This window comes from Eubalaena glacialis, chromosome 10, assembly GCF_028564815.1.
Source record: "Eubalaena glacialis isolate mEubGla1 chromosome 10, mEubGla1.1.hap2.+ XY, whole genome shotgun sequence".
Classification (NCBI taxonomy): Eukaryota; Metazoa; Chordata; class Mammalia; order Artiodactyla; family Balaenidae; genus Eubalaena; species Eubalaena glacialis.
The window spans coordinates 12290112-12309368 of record NC_083725.1 but is presented as its reverse complement, the minus strand read 5'-3'; the positions used below and the strand labels follow the sequence as shown (position 1 = coordinate 12309368).

The window sequence follows — 19257 nt, the reverse complement described above, 5'->3', positions numbered from 1 at the left end:
CTTTACCCTCCCCTCCTCCCAGTCTCAGAGGAGCTCTGGTCTCTGGCTGACTTCTTCCAGAAGCTTAAAAGGATAAGGTAGCAGAATCCTACAGAGACCGTGTCAATGTCATCCCAGACTCTGGGCCAGCCCAGGCAGAGAAAACTTCTGCAATCATGTCTGAATAACCCATTCTAGGAACCAACCAACTCACCATCAGGAAGTTCTTCTTGCTGTCTACCCTCAATCTTACTCACTTTCACATCAGTCCAAACCCATGCTCACAATAATCTGACCCTCACACTGGGCACCCTACGTGAGGATGAGGGTTGAGGTTTCAGCCCCATCTCTGATAGAGGCACAAGCAGCCTTTAGCTCTTCTGGCTCTGGGTACCAGGGTGACATAATAAAATCAAGGTGGATGGCAGCTTATTACGTTTTAACTTTCCTATTACCTACCCAATAGCCTAAGCTGCCAGTAAAGCAGCCATCCCAGCCTGTTAATATCTCTTTCCTGGAGAAGAGAGGCAGAAGGCAGGGGCAGTGCCTCCCTGACATGTCAGGAATAGACGCAGAGGGAAGCTGACACTGTCCTAATGAAGCCAAAGCAGGTATTTATTTACCGGGCTCCATCCGGAGGCCCTCTAGTTGGTTTCCCAGCCTGCAGCGCTTCCCCCTCCTCACGTTAAGTCTACAGAGGAACCCATCCCAGGCTTTTACCCAGGATGGGAGCTGGTTTATTTATCTGTTGGCTAGGCTGGGCTGAGGGGACCCCTCCCTTAGTCCCCAGGGCAGTGTTTTTCTCTTTTTGCCATCTCTGCTCTGATTCATTAACCACACATAAAATAATATAAGGATTATGCCTTCAAGAGCCATTTGTCTCTCTGCCCAGCAGTGGGCAGTTCCTTTGAGAATAAAGACCTATTGTTTTGTCTTCTCAGGGCCACAGACCCCAGCTCCAAGGTCCACAGTACATTTATCCAGGTCCCCGGCTGAAGGGCTTCCCATCCTGGGTCTCAAGCGTTGTCATGGATGCCACGTCATCTTCCTTCTGTGGAGTGGGTGCCCCGAGTCTTGCAAGTTCCATCTCTTGCCAGGCAAAGGTCTTTTACAAAAGAAGCCACCCTCTGCAGCTTTGTCTCACTCATCCCTCTTTTCTTTTTGTCTCGCTGGTTCCGGATCTTCCCTACTGCCCACTTTTGCTCCTCCGCCCAGGTCCCTCATTTCAAAGTGGCCCCGGAGGAGTTTATCAAGTTCCAGTTCCAGAGATTCACAACCCTGAACCTCCACCCCAGCAGCACTGACATCAGCGTGGCTGTAGCTGGGATCCTGAACTTCTTCAATTGCACCACCGCCTGCCTCATCTGTGCCAAAGCAGAATGTAAGTCTCCCCAGGCTGGCTCCACCCGAGACGGTCAGGTCGTGTTGATTTCAACCTGATTGATTTGCCCCCCGGCTGCAGATGATACGCCAAGAAGGGGCGGGCTCCTTCCAATCGTGGGAAGGACAACCAGAGGGTTCGGGGATTCCTAAGTGTCCTTGGCTGTTTGTCCGTGTGTGTAGGTGAAAGAGAGCAGTCCAGGAGCACCCTTTGCCAGAACTCCCTGTGCATGTGCGGAACAGAGAGGAGCTCAGTTACAGGGAGACTGGCCAACCACCAAGCCTTTTGGCATCTGCAAACACAATTCCCACATTTTCAGCCTCATTGTTAAGGAGCTACAAAAAGAGAGAGAGGGAAAATATATAATTGGATGCCTTTGTACTTGATGGGTTGAAGAGCTTCTTTCCTCGGAGAGTAGATTTTTCTGATGGAACAAGGTCCAAGGTCAATTCCCGATAAAGCATTTTTTTTTTTTTTTTTGCAAATGCAGGTTTTAGAAATGCATTTTCTCTGACTCTCAATTTGCGACATAAATTTAGTGTTTATGAGCTTTAGCTCATTTAAGCCAGCACATTCCAGCAAATCTGTGCATCTGTGTGCCGCCGGTGACAGCTGTGCACCACACACAGTCAGACAGGTGCTGGCTACTGGCTACCACTGGGGCCCAGAGCCCGAGACGCAGGCGTCTGTGTCCAGTATGGCTCACCTGTGCAGGTCTGCCCCTGCGGGTCTGGGTGGGCTGCACTGGAAGAGGTTCGCCATCTCCATAAGGCTCCTCTCTATGGCTCCTCAGAACTGCTCTGCAGTGTGAGTCCCTCCTCCACCCTGGAATCCCTACAGCATCTGAAAACAAAAGCCCCCTCCCTGCCAAGGGTCAGAACCATCTTCTTTACGGGACCTTTGCACCTTACTGACTCCACCTGTACCTTCATTCATTTATTCAACACAACGTGATTAGTTGCTCTGTGCTACCCAAGAAACAAAGTAGCTGAGTCTCAACTATGTATGCTTTTTGTATACCTTATTTAATTATTACAACAACCCAGTGGGTTTGGAAATGTTGGAATTCCCCATTTTAAAGTTTAATACAATTTATAGTCCAGTTCCTCAGTCTCTCTAGCCACACGTCAAGTGCTCAATAGCCACGTGTGGACAGTACAGATATAGAACATTTCTGTCTTCACAGAAAGTGCTATTGGACAGCATTGTTTTAGATGATAAGGGTTTTGTGGACGAAGCATTTTGTGACTAAAAAAAAGAGAGAAATGTTTAGATAACACTTCGTTCTATCTCTCCCTCGTGGAGATTTTCAGCACACATTAGCATGGACACCCTGAGTTGTCCTGTGGCCAAAACAACTATTTACCTCAGCATCTTCCAAATAGGTTTGATCATATGCCCCCAAAAGGATGCTGATCTAAAAGCTCACAGGATGCTAGTATTTGATGGAACACAGCTGGGATATGTTGCATTCCACCAGGTGGCCCTCCTCGTGTAGCATCCTCGCAGCATTGAAAGGTGTAACAGAATCAAGGATTCTCCCCTGGAAATTTCTGCCACAAGCCCACTCAGGCAGGACTGAACTGGCACACCCCAGGCACCCAGCGAGAATGTTGAGAGACAGAGGACAGGCTGTAAATATGCCCAGGCAAAGATTGTCGTGCAGTCCTCATCTGTGCTGGGTACAGCGTCTCACCAACCCGACAGGAAGTTCTTTCTTGTGTCTAGCCACAGTCCCTCTTGCTTTGAAGCTGAGCCCTGTTTCCTCTGCTTCAGCTCTTACTGAGCTTTGGGAAGTAAGTTGTTCAGATGTTTGTTAAACACCTGCGGTGTGCCAAGTACCATGCTAGATACTGTTGCCTCCTAGCCCAGAGCTATTTCCATTGGAATTGACATTCTCCGACATTCAAACAGTTCCTTGCAGATTGCAAAGCACTTTCACTTATGTTTTCCCACTTTACCTCCCTCTTTCCCAGTCATTCTGAGCTGAGCAAAGAGTCTTGGAGCTGCTAAGTGACTTGACTTAAGGTCACGAAGCTGGTACATGACAAAACCAAGACTCTTAACTCCCGGTCCTCCGACTATGAGCCAGGGCTTCCTCCTCCGAGGCCCCTCCCACCCTCCTGGGCTGCACCAGCAGACTCAGAGCAGCGGCTCAGGGTGGGCTCTACCCAGCAGGCACAGTGTCCTTTGAAGGGCAGAGATCTCCCTGGAACAGTGTGTCCCCTTGCTCCGTTGAGTGGGGTGCGGGATGGCGGAGCACAAAGTCCTGGAGGGGATGAGCCTGCCCGAGTGCTAGAGAGGCCGGCCCACATCCCAGGGGGGACGCATCAACCACACAGCGCTGCTCGGAGGACTCATCTATGGAGGCTGCTGAGTGACTCTGGCCCCACCTACGGGGGGTGGGGAGGGAAGGTGGGGCAGAGCAGGAGAAGTTCAAGGGCAAAGAGGATTCAAAATCAAAGGCTGAAGAAATGAGGGACTGAAGGGAAATGCAGCTCAGAGCTTGGGAGGAGACACTCTCCCATCTTCCTTATTAATGCAGGGCCAAGAGACACTGCAAGTCGAATTAGGAACAGGAATCTAATTCTATTTTCCTGCTGTCAAAATTAAGCATAACAGAGATCATTCCCTGGGGAATCATGCCATGTACTCTCCTTCCTCCCCAAAGTAGATTTTCAATAAGCAGGTTTTGGACCAAGTAGAGTTGTACTGTGGATTACATTATTTTTCTTTAATGGGGGAAAAATAATTAGAACATCTCTGCAAGTACCTAGTTCTAGTGAGGCTGGGGGAGGAGAAGTGAGGAGCCCAGGCACGGCCCTCTGGTCATCCCCGCGGAGCCTGGGGAGGGGGGAGTTTGCTGTTAGGGGACTTCCTAGGAAAGTTGGGGTCCCCCACTACTGTCCCCAAGGCCCCTTTGGTGAGCCCTGCCACAGAGTTACCTTTTGAGACACTCAGGCTGGACCCAGAGCCTTTCACTCTTCGTGGTCACAAGTATAATACGCTGTGTACTTTCCTGGTATCGTTGTACATAGCTCAAATCAACCTTTTTTCAGGCTTGCTTTGGTGTTTCTAAGTATTTTAATGTCCTTTTTTTGTGGCTACAAGTCCTGAACCCCTACACCCTCTGCCGTTTATGTGCTACCTGTGTGATCTTGGCAAAGTGACTTAGGCACGTGCTAGCCTCTGTTGTCTCATCTATAAAATGGGGATGAGGCTTCCTCCCTCCCAGGGTGGTTGAGGGGATAAAATAGGACGACACAGTGTATAACAGCGTCCACACCTAGGGAACACACAGCACACATGGTTTTAACTCTCTTTCCTTCCTGGAACCCCTTTTGAACAAGGTCAGGTCAGGACCTGCAGTGGCGTGACCAGAGTTCCGCTCTGTCCTTGTAACATCCCTGTGTACGCTAAACTCGGTCCAGATATTGGAGAGGAGAGACTCTGGTCTCCTGGGGAGGAAGTGCAGCTGAAAAGAAACGCAGGCTGGTTCAGTAAAATGGGAACCGTCTTTGCAGGCAAACCAAGCTGCTCCACCACTCATGAGCTGTGTGATGTGAAGCAGGTCACTCTACCTCTCTGAGCTTTAGTTCCCTCCCATGTAAAGTGGGGATAATAATGCGTCTCAGGGTGATTGGGTGGAAGGTATCTGGGCCCAGAATGTAATACACATTTAATTACTCTTACTTTATCCTGCAACCCTGGTTGTGGCAGTAGGGGGTGGAGGACTGGTGTGTCGGGAATGATACCCAGAGTCCCGTGTGAGTAGCTGGGGGATGAGGGGGGCAGTAGTTGGCCTTTCTAGTGCCACCCCCCAGGAGGCAGTGTGAGAGGCCTTTTGCTTATGGTGATACAAATTAACCACTTACTTACGGAACACTTACTGTATAACAAACACTCTGCTAAGGGTTTGAAATTATCTCATTTAAACCTCACATTAGCCATATAAGATGGGCTCTATAGACATTTTTATTATATGCATGAAGAAAAGAGAGATTAAGTCCATTTTCAGGGTCACATGGCTCTTGTTACCTCCTCTCCCTGCATCTCCAAACACTGTGGAAGAGACAGAAGTGAAGGACCATTTTTCCTATTTTATGGGAGGACTGAGGCCTTCCCAGGCAACTCAAGTGGTGAATCAGAGGCCAGAACTTGGAATCAGAAACCTGAGTTTGGACCTTGGCCAGTTAGTTCTGTGTGATCTGTCCCAGTGTCTCTCCTGCTGCAGTGATTTGGTCTCTACCCAGGAATAATGATAATTCCTGCTTCCAGGGCACTTGTAGGGTTAAATCAACAGTATGTGAAGAAGCTTAGGAAACACTGAAGGCAGTTCTCAGGGCAGGGATGCCTCCTGGGCCCCAGTAATTAATAAACCAACAAACACCCTGAAGTGGAGAGGCCGAGGGGAGCGCAGAGGGCAGGTTCTCCCCACGCCCATCCTTGCCATCAGAGAAGGGGGCAGCCTCCATGGCCGAGCAAGGCAGCAGGTGGTCCTCCTGGGACTGAGAGGTCTCTGCCTGCTCCTGCATCCCCTCTCTGTCTCCTCCTCTGGCCCCCGTGGTCTGGCCCTTTCTGGCCTTTCTCGGGGCCAAGCCCAGGTGTGGGATGGGACAAAACCAAGAAGCAGGTGAAATACGTACGTCGTTCAAGCATTTGAATTTGTTCCGTGCCCCTGCCCCACTGACAACACCTCGGACCCTCATCCCTCTCTCTCCATCAGAATCTGCTCCCTGGAAAAACAAGACGTGAAAACCGTACACCCGAGGCACTTGCACCTGGCAGGGGGAGGGGACTGGAGATGTACCAGGTTTAGGGCACGGTGCATGGTGGTGAGCTCACATAGTCTCCCTAAATCCTCGCCATAATCCTCTGGTCGGTATTCCATCAGCTGCCTCCCACAAGATTTTAAAGTGTCGCCCCTGCTGGGAATATTAACATTTTCCAGAATCAAAGCTTGCAGCCCAGGGAATCAGCCAGTGGAGAGGAGGGATGCCCGTTGACATGATTATTTATTCTTAATTTTTGATACAAAGGTCCTCTGTGTCCCCTGCAGACCCATCCCTTACGTGTTTGTGTCCTTGTCCTGCAGACCCGTGTAACCCCTGCTGTGCCTTTCTCAGCCTCTCCGTCCTTTTCCTCCCCGCCCCACCTGGCCCCTGGGTCCCAGTCCCAGAAGCCAGTCTCCCTCCTTTTTTCTAGAACAGCCAGCCTACTGGGTTTCACATCGATCCATCCCATTGCATCCTGAGCGAGACTAATAGGTTCCCCAGGTCCCTCTCAGCCTTGGCCTCGGCAGGCAGACTCGCTGCCAGGCCAAGGGTCCCTCAGGAGAGGAGGGTCAGGGTGGAGGTGGAGGGGAAGCGGGGAGAGAGCAGCTTTTAACCCCTCTGGTGGCAGCTGCCTTTGGCAAATCCCTTAGTTCCATGAAACAGATAGAGGTGAGGAGAACGACAATTGGAAAATGCCAAACTGCACTGAAAAACTCTAATCTTCTTTATGTAACTAAACCACTTTTCCTCTTCTGCAGCTGCTTTCCGCTACCTAGTATAAAAAAAGGATCCTTTTCTGATTCATAAAGACTCTCTGGGCTGGAAAGACATCAACATTTTTGTAGTTCAACTTTCCGACCCCTGGTTTCATTCCCTCTACAACCATCCTCAACTGGGGCTTCAGTCTTTCCTTGACTACCTCCAGCAATGGGGAACTCACTCCCTCCTGATGCAGCCCACTGCCTCTTTAGACGGTTCCAACAGAGCTTCTTCCTTATGATAGCTAAGTGCGTCCCCCTGCGACTTCCATCCATTCATTATTTCTGGGGTTAGCCCTTGACTACAACTCAAGAGCAAGTCTGTCTTATGACAGCCCTTCCCCCCTTCCTCAGACCAGGCACCCACTTCCTTCAGTGGCTCCTCAAGTGACGTGGTGTCTGTTCCCACCTGGCAGGGCTGCTCCCCTGATCTGTTAGGATGCAGAGTCTCTCTCTTCCCCCAGCGGTCTGTGTTCAGTCCACCGGCAAGCACCATGCGCCCTACCTCACAGTGGGGATGAGCCGAGGAGTTTGAAATAGGAGCCCTGCCCAGCACTGTGAAATAATTACAGTACATGTTATCTATCGTAATACATGCATATATGCATATATGCATAACATGCATATATGCATAAGCATATGCTATCAAATGTTTCATATGGCTTATAACCAAGGGCTGTATTCTGTGAATTGGATAATAGATCCTGTGTGAGTTGGGAGAAGAGAGAAGTGGATGGGGGCTGGAGATCGGAGAGAGGGTTTGGGGGAGGAGATGTGGTGAAGGACCGTTGGGATGTGAGCGAGTGGGGGAGGGGGGATGGATGGAAGCCAGATTTGGGAGGTGCCTTCTGGGTGACAGACACTGTTCTGCTGACTTGCCATCCTCTGACTCCCCCTGTGAGGTGGTCATGACCCTTATCTCACAGATGAGGACATGGAGGGGCAGAGAGGCGTAGAGAATGGCTCACACTAGCTAACCTACGGGCGGTGCAGGAGCTGGGATTCACGGCCCACCTGGCGCTCTTTCTGTTACTTCAGGTGCAGTGCAGCCTGGGAAAGGGAATGACTGGGTAGGAGATCCTGGGGGCAGTTGCGGACCTCCCAGGGACTCGCTGCCCTTCTCCCCTGCCCTCCCCTGGGCCTTCCCTGCCTCCCAGCAAACAGTGTTGGATGAGAAGGGGAAGGGATGCTGCTTCCTTGTTTAAAGGGCAGCAGAGCACCCCAAGGGGCAGGGGGTGGGGTGGGGCATGTGGGCATCGATTAGAGCAGGGTCCCCAGTTTCCCTGACACGCTGGGGCTCTTTTACCCGGGAGCTCAGTGCACCTGCCAGCTTTAAAGGGATGAAGGGTCCCTGGGCTGCCTTTGCCAGGCTGCTCCATGCTGTGTGTAATTGTACTATCACTCCCCAGGCTTTTGTCTTCTCCCACTGAATTCCATTGCCCATCTGAAGGATCCCAGGGGATTTGGCCTCTCTCCCCGTCGGGCTCCAAAGATTCTCCCTGCTGCATTCCAGGCCCTATGGGGGTTCACACCCACCATTCCCCCGTTACTCATACCTCCAGCTGCTCCCTTAGAGCATGCCCCGGCAGATCTTTCCTTGAGCCAAGGAGATGGCCAAGACTTCAGCAGCTCCAGCTCTGTGGCCTCCCTGACCTCCTTGTCCTTTGGATCGGGTGCTCAGACCTTTGTCAAAGTGGGATTTTGCTTTTCCCATCATCTCTGAGAAGATGTGAATATTCTCTCCATTTTACAGATAAGACACAGTGGAGCTGCCCCATAGGAAACCAGATTTTCAGGCCACCAAACGAAATAGGGATATCATTTGGGTTGTTTTTTTTAAATTTTTATTGGAGTATAGTTGATTTACAATGTTGTGTTAGTTTCAGGTATACAGCAAAGTGAATCAGTTATATATATATCCACTCTTTTTTTAGATTCTTTTCCCATATAGGCCATTACAGAGTATTGAGTAGAGTTCCCTGTGCTATACAGCAGGTCCTTATTAGTTGTCTATTTTATATATGGTAGTGGGGATATGATTTGAACTTTGCTATAGACTTAGCTACAGGTTCCTGGCCTCTAAGCTCCTGAGGGCAGGGTCTGTACCTGATCTATCTTCTCTGCTGGTGTCCTATTGGCCGGGTGCCGGGCCCTTAGGACAGTGAGTGCTGGATGAACAGATGTGTACCTTCCTCCCTCTTCCTTCTGCCTCACTGAGTCACCATTCCTGACCTTTGGGTTCTTGTGGGGATGAGTAGACACAAAAGAAGTAACACTGATTCTACGCATGCCAGTTCCAAGTGTGTTTTCACATAGGATCTCAGTGAGTTCTCACCTGTTATGCCCATTTTACAGATGAAGAGTGGAGCCTTGAAGAGGTTAGATGGTTCTCAAGGTCACACAGCCAGTGAGGGTTGACCCTGAGCTTGAATCCAGATCTTCTGCATCTGGGTTGGCAGGAAGTGCCCTGGCAGCAGCAGCGCCACTCTGGATGGAAGCCGGTGGTGAGGGGCTGGGAGGGGCACTGATAGCAGCAGGGGGTCTGTACAAGCCTCTATTGAGGCCTGTTTGGGAAAGAAGGAAAGGCCAACCCGATGCTGGGCTTGCACGGCCTGGGTTTCTGAAGCCTCTTTGTGAATAGCAGGCCCTCCGGGGACTCCCTGCTCCCTGACGCAGCCTCCAGCTCCTGGGACCACCTTCTCAGGACCTGGGGGACGGGAGTTAGGGGTTGACCCCACCTTCCGGAGCTCCAGTCTCCATCATGCCAGGCCCGTGGGCTCTACCCTGCTCCCTTTTCCTTGTTAACACGGCACACCAAGGCTTCCCCGCCAAAGCCCAGAGACACGTGTCTCCAGGCCTCCCTGGGTTCTGTGCCTGATGCTTCCTGCTGCATTTTATCCTAAGAGGCAGTCTGTCTCAGGGGAAGAGAGTTGGATGGAGACGAGAAAATGGGGATTCTGGTCCCAGCTGTGTTCCTGGGCACATCCTGTCATCTCTCTGCAAAATGAGGGAGGTGCTACAAATGCTCTTCAGATGCCCCCCATCTTACCTTTTGGTTCTCAAGGGTCAGGAGGGGGCGTGACCTGAACAGGGAGGGTCATATTCATGACCTCTCTGCATTTAATATTCCTTTAACCAGTACAGACACCAGAGCCCTGGGATCTTTGGTTAGAAAGCAGCCCTTCCCGGGCCGTCCTCAACGTGTGCAGACTGTGTCTGGGAGAGTTATTCCTCTCCTGCCTCCTGTTCGCCTCTGTGCTGTGGGATTCGAATACTTTATAGGATCCTTGGGAGGACTTAAATGAGATGAGCCATTAAAATGTTTAGCCCATTACCTGGAACACAATAAGAATTCAATAAATGTTACTCTTATTATTGATTGGCTTTTGAGACCAAATGCCTATAGGTCTCTTTCCATTGGAATTGAGACTGCTGTCTTCTCAGGAGACCTACCACCCAACCACACACCCTCCTCCTGGCCTGCCTTTTCAGAGACAAAGCAGGATTAAGACCTTTGTGTCTCAGTGACATCCTTCTGGAATCCCTCCTCCCGTATGCTAGACGGCAAATAGAGTCTTTAGCGCACAATCCCAGTTTTCTGTTTTGTTCTGATCCCACATGATTGCCTGCTGGAATGCAGTTCAAGACCTGTTCTTTCATAATCATAATAATACCTTGTCTCAGTGCAGCCATGGTGCTCTGAGGAGTTCAAAGGGTTTCACTAGACCTGTTTTCTGGGCCTTGTGACCTTGAGGGAATTGCTCCCTGACCTCCACCACGGAAATAAAGGCTGGATGTAACATTTATGAGGGTTCACCATGTACGAGGTTCTGGCCTAAGCACTTGGCGTGTTACTTCATTTAATCTTCTCCACAGCCCTGAGCTCTGGCCGCTGATATTACAGGCACACCTCGTTTTACTGCGCTTCGCAGATACTGCTTTTTTACAAATTGAAGGTCTGTGGCAACCGTGCCTCAAGCAAGTCTATTGGTGCCATTTTTCCAACAACATTTGCTCACTACTTGTCTCTATGTCACATTTTGATAATTCTCACCATATTTCAAACTTTTTCATTATCATTATATTTGTTATGTGATTGGTGATCTTTGATGTTACTCTTGCAAAAAGATTACGACCCACTGAGGGCTCAGATGATGGTTAGCCTTTTTAAGCAATAAAATATTTTTAAATTAAGGTATGTACATTGCTTTTTTTAGACATAATGTTATTGCACATTTAACAGACTACAGTATAGTGTAAACATAACTTTTATATGCACCGGGAAACCAAAAAATTCTTGTGACTCGCTTTATGGCGGTGGTGTGGAACCGAATGCGCAATATCTCTGAGGTCTGCCTGTATTCTCATTTCTCAGGTGAGCAACTGAGGTCAAGAGACCCAGCCACATGAGGTCACCCAGTGAGCAAGTGGCCAAGTTAGGGAAGGAAACCCAGGCCTGGTGGTCTCTGAGCACAGGTCTTGGCTGCTGGGCAGCGCCGCCCCCAGGGCCGTGGGAAGGAGTGGGGATTCTCTTGTCCGACTCAAGGGAGCCTCATGCTCTGCTTTCAAAGAGCATTCCCCAGGGAGGCCCTGGGCACTGAGGAGGGTTCTTTTCATTTGAGATGGGGTGACAGGACGCCCCAGAGGTTAGGAGACTCACTCAGGTTAGGGTGCGGCTGCTTAACCAACAGGGGGCAGACCCGCGACCCTGACTCCAGCCCGAGTCTTCGCTTGTCCTGCTTTGGCTCCAGTGTCTCCCGAGGCAGCGCCGTGGACCCTCAGGGGCTTTGTCCTCTCTTCCCCTGCAGGCCTTTTAAACCTCGAGAAGCTGCTCCGGCAATTCCTGATCTCCAAGGACACACTCTCGGTCCGGATGCTGGATGACACTAGGGACCCCACCCCACTCCTCAAGGAGATCCGGGACGACAAGACAGCCACCATCATCATCCATGCCAACGCCTCCATGTCCCACACCATCCTCCTGAAGGTGGGCGCTGGGCCGGGCGGGTGCTGGTGGGCGCCGAGCATTCCTCCCCCTCCCCCTCCTTCTGAGCTGGCACTCTGCTCGCTTCTTGCCTTGGGCATCCTCCTGGGCCGAGGCCGAAGGAGCCCGGGGCTGGACTCCTGACCCTGACAAACCTCTGTGTGCTTCAGTTCCAATGGGCGGCTCCTGAGAGCTAAAAGGAGAAAGCAGGGTGATGGCAATGTCGTAGAAACATGTAACTCATGGTGCAACAGGGCAGCCACCAGCTGAAACACTGGCCAAGCCTAGACCTGCCAGGGGCTCTGTGGTCCAGGGGTTCCTAGGAGGGGCTAGGGTGGGGGTGTGGGCCACTTGGGGACTTGGGACAGAGGCTATTTGCCAAAAGGAGTAGAAGCATCTCCATATTTTGACAACCAGGGCAGTCACATCCGTGTGTATTACTGAATCTCGGGCCTGTGTGTAATCCTTACACGTGTACTACAGTTCACCAAGTGCTGTCATGTAATTTCTCAGTGTAATCCTCTCCATGACCACGTGAGGTGGGCGTGATATCTTCCCTCGGCAGATGAAGAAACTGAGACTCTGCGAGATGAGCAGCTTTGTCCAACCCCCAGCCCTGTAAGGAGCAGAGCGAAGCTGGCATTGGTTCCCTTAACAGCAAATCAGCCCATTTCTTCTACCCGCCGAGACACAGAGGGGCAGAGTGCTAGCCCCTGAATCAACATATACACATGGAAATGGAGAGAAAGAGAGAGAGAGAGAGAGAGAAGTCAATGCCTGGGGGTCCACTCTGGACAAACAGCTGCAAAGCTGCAAACTGCTGGGCATCCTTGGAATCACTGGCTCCACTTCCTGGGCTGGTGGCTCAGCTAGGCAAGCAGCCCCAGAAAGAGTAGACCCTGCTTCCAGGCTCCGCCATGGCTCTGGCAGCTCCCCCAGCCTCTCCAGGCACATTGGCCTCTTCTAATGCCATTTTAATTGCACATTTAAGCGCAACCTGCCATCTTCCAGTGGGGGAGTGAGGTTCCTCATTAACCTCTGCCGAGCCATGAGGAGGCCGACAGACACGCGATGATTCTCTCTTCCTCTCCTTCCCTCGCTGTCTCCTAACCTCCCCACCCCAGCTAGTTTTGTCTCAGAATTAATAAGAGATTAGAATGAGTTCTCTGAATACTGCGGGCTGTCCCTTCAGCCTGTTGCTATAGTAATTTTCCACAGCTCCAAACCCACGTCTGTCTGTGTGGGTATACCCAACTCACAGACACACTCAAACACAGAATTTTTCTCTTTCTCTTTCTTCTCTTATGTCCGGAGCTATGATCGAGGAAGTCATCAAAGACAGAAAAGCTCCTCTAAGTTTCAGGGCATGAGAGATAGAGGCTGAGGAGTCCTCAGGAAGGTGGGGAGTAGGGAGTGAGATAGATTTCCCTCAGTCCCCTTGCCAGGGGCGGGTCGGAACCTACGGTAGCTGGTTCCTACCTGGACAGGCCCCTGGTGGAAGTCTTTTAGGCTCAGCCCTTGCCCAGGAATATTTCATCGCTCCCAGCATATGCAGTTGCCTCCCCCCTCTTTTTAATATGTGTATTTCATTGTTGAAATTTAGGAAAGTACAGAAAAGCACACAGAAAAAAATAAACATCATTCACACTTCCATCACCCAGAGAGAACCACTATTAAATTTTGATGTCTAGCCTTTCTGCCTTTACAGACACATTTTTTCCTTTTCCAAAATTATTATCACACTGCACACACTCTTTGGAAAACTGTTTTTTCTTTTTCCACTTAACAATATGCCATGCATTTTTCTCATGTTGTTGCATATTTTTCTACAAATATTTTAATGGCTGCATCATTTCCTATCACATGGATGTACCATAATTTATTTAACCATCCTTTATTGTTGGAGATACAGGTTGTTTTCAATCTTTGCTATAATAAATAATGCTGGGATGCACATCTTTGTACATAAATCTTTATGCAAATTCATGAATATTTTCTGAGCATAAATTTCTAAGAGTGGAATTACTGAGTTAAAGGTATGCATGCTTTTCAGGATTTTGATATGATTTGCCAGATTGCCTTTTAGAAAGGCTGTAAGGATTTACACTCCCACCAGCAGCATATAGGTGTCTTATAGCACCCTTGCCAATAGTGGGTATTTTCATTAAAAATGCCTTTAATTTTTTTTATGGCTGTGCATTTGAAGGAAATTCCCTTGTAATGATCATTATTAGCAAATGGTTCTGCTGGGTGCAGGCTTTCCTGAGGCCACCTGTCAGACTCAGCCCTTGTGACCTTGGAACCAAATCCATCAGTGACCAGCGAGGTTTCGGGAAACCTTGTTCCCATTTGAATTCCTAGCAGCCCCAGCAGGCCGGCCCTGCATCCGTCCTGGACTCAGTCCACATGTTTCCCTGGAGCTCCAGACTCCTCTTTCGCGGGGCTACAACCCGGCCTTGAGGGGCCTCAGGGAGGATGAACTCAGTGTGGGAAGCAGTGTGATCAGAGGCTGTACGGAGCTTCTGGGAGTCTCCGTGTGCACTCCTGAGCCTGGCCCCAGAGCTAGGCAGCACCCCGCTGCCTCTTGATTTCAGGAGGATTTTCAGAGTAATCCCCTACTTTATTGAGCGGCTGTTCTGGCAACGAACTCCATGTTTACCCAGAATTCAGGTCTTAAAAACCAAGGATCTCTTGTCTCTTATTTTTAGGACAGCAGATTTCACAAAGTGGGTTTTAACCATCTGACGGTGCCCTCTCCCAGCCCCCTGCCCCCAGCCCATCCCTGTAACCCGGGGGCTCTCGCTGGCCTAGGCAGTGGTGAGAGGCAAGGGCATTATTATACAGACAGCGGTGGGGGAGGGAAGGGATGGAGGTGAGCATCGTGCCCCACCATCTTCTTGGAAGTGGAGGAGGCAATGTAGCTTTGCTGGAGGAAGGAGGAGCCTCCCGTCAGGGTCCTTGGGCTCTATCAGGACCCCCCGTGTAATCTTGCCCCAGGCATTTGTTTCCCATTGGAATGGCAGTGATATAATTACCCTGGCCTACCCTTCAAGGAGCCTGTGAAGGTTCCTGTGAGAATGCTCACAAAGTTATTGGAGTTCCTTGGGGGATCAACACGATGTAAGGGGAAAATTTAATCATCCCTGGCCTTGTTTTTTCCCCCCATGCACCTCAGTAGTCATGACAAAAATGGTTTCCCAGGGGCCCAGGGCTGTGGGCTACATGATGCAGATCTAACCGACTGTCAGGGGGGATGAGGGCCCTGGGGAGAGCTGGGCTCATTATTTCCGTGATCTCCTTGTCGGCGTCTACAGCACCTGTCACACTCCAAGCCAGGCACGCCGACAGGGAAGGTTGCTTAGGGGTATTTATGATGGCTACGAAGATCAGACAAAAAGAGGCCCTTCTGAAGTCAGCTCTCAACCGTGGGCTGAGCCTTGCTGATGTACTGTGACCAAGGGCACGTCACAGGCAACTTGCTCCTCACTACTACTAAAGGACCAAAGTTTGCAAATGATTCACCTGTTTCCAACATTACTGCAGATTCAGGAATACACTTATGAGTCTCGCTCACTCTCATCCCGCTAGGGGTGGAGTTAATTTGGGAATTGCCTACAACCCACAGACTCTCTCCTATCTATGCCTCGGCCCCTAAGAGAAGTGTGTCAGTAGTTCCATCAATATCATAGCCCTCCAAGGGGAGTATTAGGCTGCCTGGCTTTAATTTCATCTTTTCCATTTATGAGACGTGTGATCTTCTGGACAAGTTGCACAGCCTTGGGTGCTTCGGTTTCCTCAGCTGTCAAGTGGGGGTGGTGAAGGAGTAATAGTGCCTTCCTCATCAGGTTAACCCAAGTAAAATGCTTTCTAGTGCTTGGTACAGACAGAACAGTGAGTGAGTGTTAGCCATTGGTATTGTTAATGGTTGTGGGGATAATGATTATAGTCTGTTTTATTATTTGTTTCATTTCCCGTAAGGTCCCTTTGGTTTCCAGAATACCCAGTTATATCCATGGGAATGTGTTTTACCTGAGAATATCAGCTACTAGGAGTGTCACTGCAGGGGTGGGGTGTGGGGTGGAGGGGGGGGACCCTACTCTAGAGGCCAGGGTTTCTGTGCTCCATCCTCCAAGGTCGAGGGCAATGTAAGAAACAATCAGTCAAGATGTTCTACTCTGCTGGTGCTGAAGGGTAGTGGGCCAGACCAGAGGTGGACACTCGGAGCCCTCCCTGCTCATGCATTTCCAGCGGGTTTTTATTTTCCTCTCTAATCTCCTTCTCTTCGCTTTGCAGGCAGCGGAACTAGGGATGGTGTCAGCCTATTACACATACATCTTCACTAATCTGGTAAGACATTTTCACAGCTCACCTCCTTGGCATAGAGAGTATCATTAATTAGGGTCCGTGGGGTGTGACGGAATGAAGCCCAGGAGATGGGAAGTAGGGAAAATGGAACAGAGGAGCAGAAGCCAGCCAGAGAGGCAGGGCATCTGAGAAACATGGAAACCCAGGAGCCACTGGGATTCTCATCCCAGCAATTCTTAGCCTGGAGAGAATGGAAATTTGGGGAATCTAATGCCTCCATTCAGATGCCACCAGCAACATAGCACTGAGCCCTCTGATGGATGCTCTCCTCTGTAGGTCCAGTTACTGGCCTGCCGTCCAGTCTCTACACGGCCAGACCCTTATGCTGGCTGGCTCAGAAGTAGGAAAGCTAGAGCACAAAAAGTATGCGTGTCCTATGTACAAAGGTGTTATAACTGGATACACCTCCAGAGGCCATTCTTGCCAAATCCCCTTGTTTTGCAGCTGAGAAGACAGTTCTGTAGAAATTTTATTGAGTCAGGTTGGAGCACTATTTTTGCCATGTACCAACTTTGTACCCTTCAACAAGCACTGAGCCATGGTTTCCTTATCTGTAAAATGGGCATAAGGACAGCTACATTATGGAGTTGCCATCATTTTGAAATGATGTAATTTAATCTGTGTGTAAGTATTTTGAAATTGTAAAACATTAAGAGATGTGAAAGGTTGTTGTGAAGTATAGACACACTCAATTAGAGAGTAGAAAGAACCTCAGAGAACAGGTTTAAAAACATTATAACTTTTTGTTTTGAGATTATTATAGATTATTATAGATTATTATTATTATAGATATTATAGATTACAGGAAGCTGCAAAGATAATACAGAGAGGTACCATGTACCTTTAACCCATTTTCCTCTAATGGTTACATCTTACATTATTACAGTAAATATCAAAACCAGGATATCAAAATATCAAAGCTATTAAGACGTGTGTAGATGTGTGTAACTCCTACTGCAATCAGGATACAAAACTATTTCATTACCACAAAGATCTCCCTCAAGCTACCTTTTTTTTTTTTTAATTTTTATTTATTTATTTATTTTTTGGCTGTGTTGGGTCTTCGTTTCTGTGCGAGGGCTTTCTCTAGTTGCGGCAAGCGGGGGCCACTCTTCATCACGGTGCGTGGGCCTCTCACTATCGCGGCCTCTCTTGTTGCGGAGCACAGGCTCCAGACGCGCAGGCTCAGTAGTTGTGGCTCACGGGCCTAGTTGCTCCGCGGCATGTGGGATCTTCCCGGACCAGGGCTCAAACCCGTGTCCCTTGCATTGGCAGGCAGACTCTCAACCACTGCGCCACCAGGGAAGCCCCAAGCTACCATTTTATAGTCACACCCACTTCCCTTCTTCCCACCATCCCTAACCTCTAGCAACTGCTAATCTGTTCTCTATTTCTAAATTTTCTAATGTTATATAAATGGAATCATGAGTAAATGACCTTTGAGGTTAACTTTTTTCACTCAGGGTACTGCCCTCAAGATCCATCAGAGGTGTTGCATAAATCAATAGTTTGCCCTTTATTATTGCCGAGTCATATTTCTTGGTGTGGATGTACCAGTTTGCTTAACTATCCACCTATGGAGAGACATAGTTTCCAGTTTTTGGCTCTTACAGATAGAGCTGTTATAAACAGTCATTCAGAGAAGAGGTTTAATTATTTTATGCCCTTATTTATTTTATAAATGCGCGAGATATCCAGATCATTTAAGTAGCCCCTTCATCCAGACGTGCTTTGATGTAACAGGAGCTGGGCCAGGCATTCGGGATTAAAATGAGAATAAGAAACCAAGCTGGCCCAGGAAAAACCTATTGCAAGGTACCTGTCCTATTGCATAGTGACAAATTCTATGAGACGTGTACACAAAATGCTTTAGACCCTAGAGCAGGGGTCACTTGCTCTACCTGGAGCAGGCAGGAAATGCTTCACAGAAGAAGGGGCCTTTAAGCTACGCCCTGAAAGACAGGTAGGCTTTTTCCTAGACAAACAAAGAAGGGAAGAACATTCGGAGATGAGGAACAGCATATTCACATACCTGGAGATTTGAGTGACTTCAAACGTATGGACTGCTCCAGGAATGGGTGTGCCAGTTAATAATTATTCATTTGTCTATTTGTAGCCATTCATGAAAGTAACCTACTTAAAAGATGTAAGGCAGGTATCAATGCAAGATCCTTGATGTGTTTAGGGAGCAGAATTCAACCTCACCGTTATGACTCTTGAATCTTAAAATGGAAAAGGTTACCTAGAAGTTAAGCCTTTCTTGGCCAACACAGGTGGTAGGGTAACCTAGGTGATTGTGCAGTGTCCCTTCCGGGATTTAGGGACCAGGTCTCCTGAAATGTCCTGCGAGGTTGAGGAGATGGCTGCCCAAAGAGACAAGCTGGGATTCTGTGGTCCTTCTTCTTTTCCAGCTGTAGTGTCGTGAACAGCCCTTTCTTTGGGCTGCTGTGGAATTGTTCCCCCTGTAGCATCCTACAGGCCTTTGCTCTCAGGATTGAAAGGCCCCTCGAAGAATCCAGTATAGCTGCTTTTCTGGTGTAGGGACTCCCTCCACGGCAGGCTTGCCCCACCACAAACCTGCCGGTTCCATTGTTGGAATTTTTCCACTGAGGTCTAGCATACATACAGAAGGCCACACAAATCATGTGTGCACTGCTGAATGAACATTCTCCAAGTGAGCACACCTGTGTCAGCAGCACCCTGATCCAGAAATAGCCCATTGCTAGAGCCCCAGAAGTCCCCCTCACGCCCCCTCCCAGTCACTAGCCCTCAAAATGTAAAGCACAAGGAACTTCTTTGTTTGCTTATTTATTTATTTTTTCCTATCTAACACTGCTGCTGTAAATCACAGCATTAACATGGAAAAGGGTAGAAAAGGATTAGACTATTCCCAGAGCAATGCCAAAGCATTTGCCTAATGTAAGGAGGCATCTGGGGGAGCCCAGCAAGTTAGCAGAAGAATAGAGAGAGATGAAACTCCAGTTGTGTTCCATTTGGGGAGCCTGGGAAGTAGAG

The 19257-nt window shown here is 49.2% G+C and overlaps 1 protein-coding gene across 2 annotated transcripts in view; it reads left to right on the top strand.

Annotated features, from left to right (window-relative positions):
* Positions 1-19257, top strand: part of GRIK4 (glutamate ionotropic receptor kainate type subunit 4) — a 455581-nt gene that overhangs the window by 298809 nt on the left and 137515 nt on the right. For both annotated transcript variants that reach the window (XM_061202461.1, XM_061202462.1), the window contains exons 5-7: positions 1195-1360; positions 11702-11880; positions 16171-16224. In XM_061202461.1, coding sequence (XP_061058444.1) covers positions 1195-1360; positions 11702-11880; positions 16171-16224 — 399 coding nt within the window. The remainder of the gene's footprint in view (positions 1-1194; positions 1361-11701; positions 11881-16170; positions 16225-19257) is intronic.